General features: G+C 38.7%; 1 protein-coding gene and 1 non-coding gene across 4 annotated transcripts in view; both read right to left on the bottom strand.

Moving 5' to 3' along the window:
• The window catches only part of Atm (ATM serine/threonine kinase), a 108,789-nt gene that overhangs the window by 4,031 nt on the left and 92,757 nt on the right, over window positions 1-12,001 (bottom strand). For all 3 annotated transcript variants that reach the window (XM_052760414.1, XM_052760421.1, XM_052760428.1), the window contains 6 exons: window positions 11,042-11,182; window positions 10,605-10,721; window positions 5,983-6,132; window positions 4,342-4,507; window positions 2,518-2,604; window positions 541-655 (listed from right to left, as the gene is read on the bottom strand). In XM_052760414.1, the coding sequence (XP_052616374.1) occupies window positions 541-655; window positions 2,518-2,604; window positions 4,342-4,507; window positions 5,983-6,132; window positions 10,605-10,721; window positions 11,042-11,182 (776 nt within the window). The remainder of the gene's footprint in view (window positions 1-540; window positions 656-2,517; window positions 2,605-4,341; window positions 4,508-5,982; window positions 6,133-10,604; window positions 10,722-11,041; window positions 11,183-12,001) is intronic.
• LOC128105670 (U6 spliceosomal RNA) lies at window positions 9,313-9,420 on the bottom strand. The gene has a single exon (XR_008216441.1). It is a non-coding gene; the product is annotated as a U6 spliceosomal RNA (small nuclear RNA).

The raw sequence follows: 12,001 nt of genomic DNA on the forward strand, positions 1-12,001 counted from the left end.
GACTCTTCTGCCTGCTCTTGGGACCCTTTTCCTCCTACTGGGTTGCCTTGCCCAGCTCTGATACGAGGGTTTGTGCCCAGTTTTACTGCATCTTGTTATGCCATATTTGGTTGATATCCCTGAGAGGCCTGCTTTTTTCTAAAGGGAAACAGGGGAAGAGTGGATCTGGGGGAGAGAGGACGTGGGGGTGTGTGACTGGGAGAAGTAGAGGGAGGGGAAACTGAGGTCAGGATGTATTGTATGAGAGAAGAATAAAAACAAAACCAAAAAATTATCATCTCTTTAATACCCCCAACAATGAGCAACAACAAAGCACGTCAGCTAAGGAGGGGCCTCTTCCAGAGGAGGTTAGGTATGCTGACCTCATGGCATGCTGAATTAAGTCCCAGGTGGCTGGAAAGCACTATTACTGCCTGTACCAAGGGTCTTTTCCTCAGTACTGTAAAGCACTGGGATGTGATTCTACCACTGAATCCCATCATCTATATACATTAGCTGAATAATTTTGATAGCAAAAATTATCTGCCTTCCCTCCCTTACCTTCTAAAGACACCTTCCACACCAGTGATGCCCATGCCATCCACGATATCTCTGCTGAGTCTAAAAGGAACTGTTTCTGGAGTGGGAAGGATTTTACCCTGCTCAAACGCCACTCCTAAAATCAAAGAGACGTGAAGCAAGAAAGTGTGACAGGCTCATACACTGTCTCCATAAGTACATGTTAACTTTGTAAAGGCAGCAAAGAATCTATCACTCACATTCTATTAGTACTAGATGATTATTCTATTCTTGCTTTACCTGCCCACCTCACCTCCATCATCTATGAGAACCACTTCAAATACGAAAGAATAGCTTCTTGACATTAAAGGATGATTTTAAAAACTGGATAGCTGGTATGTTTAAAATGTAAAAGACTCATGTATTAAATGTTTTAATATATTTTAAATAAAGTTTTAAGATACAAACTCACATGCTTATTTTGAGGTAATTACAGATTCACATGCAATTCTAAGAAATAATGCACAAGGATCACCCTACATACCTTCTACCAGTCTTTCTCTCTATAGTAAAAAACCATGGTACAGTATCATAGCCAGGGTATGAACATTAGTACAGCCAAGACATATAACATTCCATCACCAAGAGATCCTTCATACAGCCATTTTATAGCCACACTTACTTTCCTCACACGGCCTGTCAATCCCTACACCTATCCCATTCATCTAACAACCATTAATTTGCTTATTTTTATAATGTTGACATATCAAATGGATTATATAAATGAAATCACACAGTACAAAGCTTTCCGGGATGGGTTTTCTGCACTAGGCAGACACTTGCATTCACTCTACCTCTGTAGTAGTTAATATCTGGCTTTATTATGGCCTTCATGGAGTACTTTCCTCCTGTGGCTTGGAAGCTGCCTCTTTCTAGGGCTGAAGAGATGGCTCAGCAGCTAGGAGACCTCTTCCTCATGTTTTCGGAGACTTATTTTTGTTTTGAGATGGGCTCTCATTTCATAGCCCAGACTGGTCTGGAACTCCCTATATAGCCTAAGTTGTCCTTGAACTCATAGCAATCCTCTTGCCTCAGCCTTTTAAGTGTTAGGATTATAGTCATGAGCCACCAAGTCCACTCTGGTTTAGATTTTTCAATAACTAGCATTCTCAAAGCTCCCGTCTTCCGTGTGAGATCAGGATTTCCTCCAGTCCAGTGACTTCAGTCATCTATCTCTACTGCGGAGAGTGTGACTCACCATCACATCCAAACTCTTTTATATTGAGTTTCCACTGCTTTCCAGAAATCTCACTAATGTTTTGAAATAATGCGCAAAACTCATCATTTTCTTTTTTCTTTCTTTTTTTTTTTTTTAATGAAACCTGCTGTGTTCCTTTGTTAGATGCTTTGGATGTCTGCAAAACTCCCTCCCATTCTGCATAACTAACTTCAATGGTACAACCTAGAACTCATATGTCTTCAAATCCAATCTCCTGGTCACTACAACCCTAGTCCAAACCTTCATCATTTCATGTCTACACTATTATTTTCTCTCTTAACTTCCTGGTCCAAATTGCTTAGAAAGTTACCTAAAATTCAAACATGATTGTCTCTTGGTTAACTATTTGTTCACTTCCCGCCATTTAACAGATTAAAAGTCAAAACCCTTTAGCCTATCCTTTTGAGCCACTCCCACTCTCTCTTACTTACAGGCTAAGTTCCCTCTAGCAATACTTAGGCCAGCTCTCCATTACTACCCCACCCCCTACTTCTAGATCGCCACCGTCTCACTCACTCTTCCTTCTTTACTTGAGCTGCCTTCTCTTATAGTGAGATTTACTCATTATTGTAGGTGGACATAGCGGCTCCTCTCACCACAAGTGCTTATGCTTAAGAAAAAAAATCTTGTTATATATTTCTATGGCTATGTCTGCCTTCCTCATATTTGTAATATGCTGATAGGCAAATAGTCCCTGATGACTACATATTAATAAAAGACACTTATCTTTTAATACTCACCCAAATCTATGTGTACGAGTTCTGCTGACTGCTCGTTTATCAAGATATTCTGTACATGTCTATCACCAAGTCCAAGGATGTAACCAACTAAGGAAAAAAACAACAACCATGTGAAATCTCTAACATACATTTAACCATAATCTCAACTCGTACCATTGATTCTATGCAATTTTAAGTAGCTCAGACTTTAGAGCTATTTAAAGGACATTATAAAGTAAGTAGCATGTAGAGTTTAAGTCAAATCTAGCCAGATACTTTAATGTACATTTTACAAATAGATGTGCTGCTAAAAATATTTTCTCTTTGTTAAAAAGCATAGATTTTCTCTGAAATTAGTGTGGTTAAAGCTGGAGACCCTGATTTACCTGGGCAAGTGCAGTACACTCAGACTTTATTAAGTGTTCTTACAAAACAAGAGATGCAGTGATGGGTAATTTCAACATTCGACTTTCCTCTGCTTAATGAACTATGCAATCAGAAACTGATTGCTACTTTATTTCACCAGGTGCTTGTGCAGGCATAACTGCATTTCTATTTTTAAGACAGATAATGTCATGCCTTAAAATACCTTTAACCTGATGAGAGACACCACACAGTGTTACAGAAAAATCACTGGGTAGGGAATAAGGATGCCCCGTGCCTGGCTGGTCCTACTGTTAACTGAGCCTGCTTTCTTGTTTATAAACCAAACCACTTTAATCCAATTAGTGATTTTCAAGGCAGAAGAAGTTCCCTTAAGTATTGGGGAGCATGCCTACACATACATATCCTGTCACTCTAAGTACAGTACAAAAGTGGCAGAAGAAACTGTCTTCAGTTGCAAATTAACAGGAGACCGTTTCTACAACTCTATTAGTTCTCATATCCTAGGATTTTGTTAACTGATTTATGCAGAATATTATTTTAAGGAGTGTTACTTTTGTTTATGTTGCATTTGTTTAACTCTGTGAAGCTGTGTTACTATGCCTGTGTAAACACCTGATGGTCTAATAAAGAACTAGCCAATAGCAAGGCAGGAGAAAGGATAGGCAGGGCTGGCAGGCAGAGAATAGAGGGAGAAATCTGGGAGGAAAAGGGCTAGTAGCCAGAGAAGGAGGAGGACTCCAGGGGCCAGCCACCCAGCTACACAGCAAGCCACAGTGTAAGAGTAAGATTACAGAAGTAAGGGAACGGGAAAAGCCCAGAGGCAAAAAGAGGACAGGGTAAGTTAAGAAAAGCTGGCTAGAAACTAAGCCAAGCTAAGGTTGGGCATTCATTAAGTAATAAGCCTCCGTGAGTGAATTTATTTGGGAGCTGGGTGGCGGGACCGCCAAAAGACCAAAACCCCCAATAACATTAGATTTATCTAACTAACTTTATTTAACTAACTTTATTTCAATCTCATAAAAAATTAAAAAGTCAAAACATATGTTGTATAGCAAGTATTTAAACACATATCACAATTTCTGTTCTGAGATTCTATTAAATGAACCACTGAGTGGTGATATATTAGAGATTCTGTACAGAAGAACAATAATGAAAGAAAGCCAAAGGGCGATATCAAAGGTTTTATTTTCCAAAGAAAATCTCAAAGAGCCTTTATTAAAGGGAGAGAAAATGAACCACATCCACTATATTAAAAACCTAAACAAAACTGGTTTTATTTTTCTATCTCAGAATAGAATTCTCTTCCATAAAGATGGTTACAAGCTAACAAACATCATGAACAAACACAATGATCTAATCACGAGGATAGTTTGAGCAACAACTACCATTACCACTACCATCCTCTTGTAAGTCAGAATGTAGGTATGTGCTTAATATCTAAGAGGATTACAGGATTACCAATAGAAGACGTGGCCACACTACGCGTATATGCCAATCGTTTCTCAAACCAAACAGCTGGGTCCAAGAATTTTTCCATGAAGAAGTAACGGAAAACTGGTTCAAAGTTTTGGCAAATAGTCATGAAGGTATCATATTTCTCTTCAAACGACTTCCTTTGCACTTCCTTTAAAAAGAACATTCATAACATTTTCTCAGTATTATGTATTATGCTCATTTCATTCAACTAATATCCACAATGCTTCTAGATGAAATAGCTAATAGATTATCAGGGCAATAAAAAGATAAACAAGACGTTCTACTCACAAGAGGTTAGCAATCTGGTCAGGAAAGCCTTTAATTCAAGTGATGATCCCATTAGGATCCTATCCCTTGACAGCTTTTTAACTAAATTCTAATTTGAAGGGTCTTGTAATACAAATGGAGCGACAGAGATGCCAGAGGCAGCTCCCAGTAGTCTTAGGTGGGGTCATAGCACGCACTGTGACAGGACGGAGGGGTCAGTCTTCTGTCCTGAAACCTCTCTGTGGAATATGCTCCTGAAGCGAAGTTTCTCAACTTCAGTGGGCTCAGTGCCCATGCATTTGACGATGACATCCTAACCTGGCCCAGGCACCTCTAGTTAACTTGAGTGATGTGCCATTCCATTTCCCACACAACATCCTCACTTGAATCCTTCTAAACCCAAACACAGCTGCTCGCCTCACTATCCAGACAACTGTGAAGAGCACACCTTTCTGTACACCATTTTTGTGGTTGTTGTTTACTTTTTAATAAAATTTCATCCAGGTATATTGGATGTGTATTCCCCCACCTTGTTCCCTCTCACCCTCTTTTTTCACCAAATACCCTCCCCTTTGAATCCTTTGTATCCCTAAAACATTTCACTTCTGCTTTCCTTCATTGTATATATACATACATTATTTTTTAAAATTTAGGAACCACTAATTTGAAAAATCATACATCTGTCTGAGCCTGGCTTAATTAGTATTATTATTATCTCTGGTTGCATCCATTTTCCTGCAAATAACATAACTTCATTCTTCTTTAAGCTTTAAAATTTTCCATTTTCTTTATTCTTGTTGCGGGACACCTAGACTGGATCTAGAATTTAGATTCTGTGAACACCTGGCAGTCCTTCATACACACAGCTCAGCCAAGTGCAGACCCTTTCCAATCACCTGGTAACCATGCACGTGGTCAAGCAATCCTCTAATGCAGCTCTGCTGGGTAAAGCAAGCTCAGATCTCACTAGGAAACCTTTGTGGGCCTCCACAAGCAAGTAAATGTTAAACCAGACAGCCAATGCAGGGAAATTATTTCAGAAAGTTCTGTTTCATGTAAAAATGGCTTAATTTGTTTCTCTATTTTAAATGGCATTTTGTTTGTTTTATTAAGAATCATCACCTTATCACAAATTGAAAGAAACTGGTATAAAGGGGACAATGTTTCCATTTCTAAGATGACAGGGCTGGCACTTCATATTGTGTAAAGACCTTTCGATCTCACTCACATTCATCTTGCCAAGTTTACATCCTGTAAACTAAGTAGTATCTTCAACAGTTATCTTAGGAAGTTATATATTTTGTATTTTATAATATTTGGTAGCTTTATAAGCTACCAAATACCCTTTCAACTCACCATCATTTTCTTTTGGCACTGAGAGGCACTGAAGTCATTTGGTCTGTATCTTTTATGAGCACCTTCTTCATTGTTGACAAGATATTCACCAATAGGGATGGTTCCTGTGCACCACTCAAGAACACCACTTCGCTGAGAGAGGGGAACCACCTGAGGTGAAATCAAATATCTTTGATTATGGAAAGACATTAAAGAACCACTGATAACCATTCATCATCAGCAGTGCAAAGCGTTTTCCAGGATTCATTATCATCTGCCTACAGGGGACGAAGCTCCTGAAACTCCTGGGAGGAAAGCATGAAATAAACCTAGGCTCAAAAATTAAGATCTTTCTAGCTTCTGCTTAGACTTAAGAGAAGCTACTCATCTTGCAGTACCCACAATTCTCTGAGAGGTCATTCATGTTAATGATACTCAACATTATCCATGATTGATCCATAATTAATTTGTTCACTTAGTAGAGTATGAACTCTGCTTTCATTATGCTTTGTTTCTGAAACAGGGTCTCATTATGTAGTCTAGGATCCTTGAACTTGTGATGCTTCTGCCTTAGCATTTGGAGTAGCTGGGTAAAAAGCTACTGCACCTGATTTTTGTTAATTAGGACACACAGATGTGTGCAACACACACACACACACACACACACACACACACACACACACACACATCCAGTTTATCCAGCTTGCATTTCAACATTTATATTGGTTGGTGTTATTTTCTTATTTCCTGAAGGAGGCATATAGCTCCTTGTCCTCACAGGTAAGAACTAGAAAAACCTTTGTCTCTTCAAAGGGAGAGATGTATAAGCTGTTTTCTGCTCAGAAGACTAGGAGCAGAGATAGTTAAAAGCCTGGTAAACTCTGTGCTATCTGTATGGCCATGCCACACCAGCTCCTCCAGACCCTTGAGCTTGTTTATCTCAGTTAACCTATAACATCACCCTCCCCCAGACCCTTACCATGAGCACTGTTTAGTTTGGGCCTGCTTTCTCAGTTAATGTATAGAACCTATTTTTATGTCACTTGTACTTTATAAGAGTTTTGATACAATCATGTCTTAAGCTTTATTGTACACATGGGATTGAATTAATTATCACCGGGAAACATTTTCCAAATTGTGCTGTGCTTAAATATGCCTAAAATAAACTACTGAGTGTCAGATTCTCAAATCTGACCAACACCAGCTACTGAGTCGTGCTGAACTGGACCTCCTTCTTGCCTCTTGCAGACTGAGTCTCTGCTGGCCTTAGTGTTTGTGGAGACCCCCACAATTTTCCCTGAAATACTGTTGCAGTGATAGTCCACTGGTAAATATATAACAGGGTCACAGGGAATGTACTATCTTTAACTTAGTGAAGTAACTATCCAAGGTGACTGCTGCTTTATAGACTTACCAGGAAAGCTGTTACTGAATTTTTCCAACACATTTGCATTTGTCTGACTTTTACATTTTGCCACTTTTGTGCTAACTGTAGCACACTGTGGTTTTAGTCTGTATTTTTCAGATGACTAAGAGAATATTCTGATAGGTTTACTGGCCACTCAATTTTTTTCTTATGAATTCTGTTCTTTCCTAATTTTTATATGACAATCTTTAAATTCCCTGTAAAAGTTGTTGATATATTGTTGTAATACTGTAACAATTCACTTTCTCTATGGATCCCATTTTTTATGGTATCTTTAATTCTAAACATGTTTTTCTTTTACTATATTCAGATATGTAGAACTACTTTATGTTCTGTGTCCCAAGGAAGCCTTTAGTTCAGACTCAGCTCCTCATGCTTACAATGCATGCACTTTACCCACTGTGCTATCCCCCAACCCCACACAGGAAATTACTGTAAAACAAAATAGGTGTCTAAGCTTTACTCTGCCTGAAGGCAGCACCTTTAACTGAGGCAGGAAGAGGGGTTATTTTGAAAGTAAGGATCGTTAACCAAGAGTTCTACTTTACATTTATTGAGTTCGAGATGCCTTAGCCCTCTATACAACTAGCCTTATAGGAAGTAGTCCTTCCAGATTGTTACGTGCAGATGACAGGTCTATTTTTAAGAGACCAAATGAAGGACAAAAAGGGAGTCGTTAAATTTCCCAAGAGCACAGGGACCAGGGCTACTGAGCCACAATCCACATGTAAATTTTTCTAGTGACTTGAATGGCTTCCAAAGCCCCACACTGCTATGATGCTCAGTAACCTAAGGACATCAACCCCAAACACAAAGCTAACCTTTCAGCTGTCAACTGCACACTCTGAAAGCCTAGGACTCAGAACATAAAAACTTCTTTTAATTCCCTTAGAGCACCTGTTCTCTAAGGCAAGAAACAGCTAACAGCTTTTCAACCCTCAGATCAAGCATAAGACTTAGACTGGCGGGTCTCCAAAAGTGTGGTCCCCAGCACCACTCGGCATCCAGGTAAAATGCAGTCTTGGGTTCAGATCAACTGACAGAAATCCTGAGCATCTGTTTTAACAAACCTCCGAAAGCCAGGGACAGTGGTGGAATCTGTGATCCCAAGCACTGGGATCCTAGCACTGAGACAGGAAGATCAGGAGTTCAAGGCTATCCTTAGCTACATGGAGACCTGGTCTCAAACACATACAATGATGGGGTGGAGGTGGAGAGAAGGGGAGGTGGAGAGAGAAAAAAGGGAAGAAGGGAGCACATATCTTGTAAGTGGTAAGGGCTACTGAAGCTTGAGTACTAATAATCTGAACCACATTAAGAAAATAGCTTTGGGGCTGGCGAGATGCTCAGCTGTTAAGAGCACTTGTTCTTGCAAAGGACCTGGGTTCCGTTCCCAGTGCCTATAAACAGCAGTTCAACCTGGAACTCCAGTTTCAGGTAATCTGACCTCCAAGGGACCACGCACAATGTGGTGCATAGACACATATGTGAGGAAAACACTCATATACATAAAATAAATCTTAAAAAAACAGCTTTCACAGACCCTTAACTTTCGTTTTTAGAATTAATTGAGAATTAGTCTTTAAAACATCCATTGAGCTGATAAAGTAACTCAGCTGGAGGCACACACACTGGGCTTTTAGAAATGTATGCCTGAAAACGTTTTAAGACTTTACTGATTTTCTCCATCCCCATCAGCACCCCACCCCAGTGCAAAGGATTGAACGCTGGGCCGCATATGTGCCAGGTAAGCACTCAATACTACTTACAAAATGTTTTATTGAAATTTCATTGTCAAAAATTATTTTGAAATAAGCTGGTATTTTTCAATGCCATCCCATTTAAGATTTATCTGTTTTACTGCACATTTTATGTTTTCCTAATTATTTTATCCATTCCTACAATCATGTTAACACCAGTCTTAGGTAGTTTATTCATGTTACATACTCTTTTTTTCCCCTTCTTGTGCAGAGACCATGCTAATTTTCTCTGTACTGTTCCAATTTTAGCATCTGTGTTGCTGAAGTAAGTACGATATTACATACCCTTTAATTGTTGTGAAGGGAACATTTTTCCACTGTACTTTTAAAAAAGAATGTTTAGGTTAGCTCCTAATAAAACTTCTAGAGAAAACACTTATGGCATCTACCGTTCTGAAAGTAAAAGAACCAGATGGGGGGCTGGAGAGATGGCTCAGAGGTTAAGAGCACTGGCTGCTCTTCCAGAGGTCCTGAGTTCAATTCCCAGCAACCACATGGTGACACAGCCATGTATAATTCGATCTGGCGCCCTCTTCTGGCATGTAGGCAGAATACTGTATACATAATAAATAAATCTTTTTTTTTTAAAAAAAAAAAAGAACCAGATAGGGAGACTGTCTGGAAAGAACTGATTCTTGACTAGGTGAATTAAATACTTCTTAGTTTATTCCTATCCTCCTGGGAAGAGGAAAATGCAGCAGCAGTAAGTCCTGTTACAGCAGTGACAGAGGATGGAGAAGGAATGAGACCTGGGAACAAAGCCAGGAAAGGAAAAACTACGGAAGTTTATCTCTTAGAAGAAAGATAAGATAGTTAACATCTAAATGTTTAACTATTAAAATGTTGGCTTGCATTAATGAACTAATTAAGAGTTAATTAAAGAGCCAAAGATCAGCTAATAGAATAACATGATCTGAAGATTTCTTAAGTAAATTGTGGAGGACATGGAAATGGGTCTGACTCCATTGACCATCCTCTAGCAAAATCTACCAAATTATAGTTGCATGTGTCCTCTCACCTATCAATCCAACTTTTGGAAATCTTTCCAATAGACTGACCTGAGTATGAATGAAACATGCATGTTCACTTTATCTGTTCAATGCAGAGCATCACTGTTTGTAGTAGCACAAGCTCAGAAACAACCTAAATGGTACTGAGTAAGGATCTATAAAATAAACCATGTACATACATACAAATGACAGCATAATCTCTATAGTACATTACTTAATACAATAATGCCTATAGAAAATATCTAATGGCAAATAACCTTAAATGATACTAAAATGAAAATTAAAATTGCATTGTCCAACCAGAGAGTGGCAGTCTATGGCTTCTAAGTGGTTCTTAAAGTCTAAAATATTCACTATTTGTTCCTTTCACAGAAATCATTTGCTCATCGTTGGTCCAAATAGTGCACTTTTCCTGGTGAAGCACCAGAATAGAAGCCAGTAAGTTACCTTGTATGTGCAGATAGTCAGTTTCCTCTTTCTAGTCTCAGTGTTCCTCTGCAGTAGTGTATTGCACATCTGGAACACCTGCTGCATGACAGCATCTTGCCTCAGGTCATCACGGCCCTTTAGAACAACAGACATAAACAGATACAGTTTACTGTAAGCACACGGTCATCTCAGAACAGGCACTACAAGGCACTCAGAAATCAATTTGAGCTATGCTCCTCCTCAGAGTCTCTTGAATAATTAATAACTACTGTCATTCTTTCATTTAGAAAACACTATGAAAGTGGGAAGCAGACTAATACAAAAGACTAAGTCTCTCCTAACTGCTTGTCTAATAACTGAGCCAAGTGAGGAAAGAAGAAAACATCGACTCAAGTTTTTCTTGACCTTGATGTCCTTAACCCTCAAAGGACTATACCAGAAACAGGAAGTCTCACCTTGACGAGCTGTCTCCTTTCCTTGCCGTCAGAACCCACACAATCTATTATTTTTGGTAAATTTAAACCTCCTGCTAAGCGAAATTCTGCTTTAAATGATTTTATAGTCACCAGATTTTCATACTCTCCTGTGGGATCAACCTAATAAATTATGAAAAATAATTATAGGTCAGATAAACAATGAACACTGAAAACAAACTATAAATAGTAAGCAGAAAAATAAATGAGAATATGCTGCTGACTAACATCTGGATCTCTAACTTACTTTGCTTAAAGTTAGAATAAATAACACTGATAGATTTTATTTCACTTGCTTATTTACTCTGTGTGTGAGAGTGTACATTGGGTAAACATATATGTGTGTGCCACCAAGTCAGTCCCAGGGTTGAGCTCCAGATTTTTAAATCACATATAATTTAGTTTACTTCCTTAAATATATTTTAATAAAATTTCAGAATTTCAAGTCAATCAGAATAGTGCTGCTGAAGCTGGGTGGTGGTAGTGCACACCTTTGATCCTAGCACTTGGGAGGCGGCAGCAGATAGATAGATCTCTGTGAGCTGGAGGCCAGCCTGGTCTATAGAGCCAATTCCAGGACAGGCTCCAAAGATACAGAGGGAAAAAAAAGAACAGTGTTGCTGGAAAACTACTGAAAAATTAGAACTTAGTTTCCATTTGCATATGCTAAATCATCTAAGAAATTATTTAATTCACAAGAACATCAGGTAAATTTTGAAAAGTGAAGAAATATTCAGTTAAAAAACATAGCCTAAATCTGCTAACCCATATGATGCAGTAACAGGTCAAACTCAGTAGGCAAAAGATACTAATTTTAATGTACAAACTGGAAGGAAAGATGTACCATGCACTTAACACATCAGTTTCTAAAATGGTAACCTTAACTGTTACGTACATCCTGCCCACATGGTACTTCTAGGAATAAAAGATCACTGTGAATAG

The sequence above is a fragment of the Peromyscus californicus genome, unplaced genomic scaffold (genome assembly GCF_007827085.1).
Source record: "Peromyscus californicus insignis strain IS unplaced genomic scaffold, ASM782708v3 Scaffold_11__1_contigs__length_118956290, whole genome shotgun sequence".
Lineage (NCBI taxonomy): Eukaryota > Metazoa > Chordata > Mammalia > Rodentia > Cricetidae > Peromyscus > Peromyscus californicus.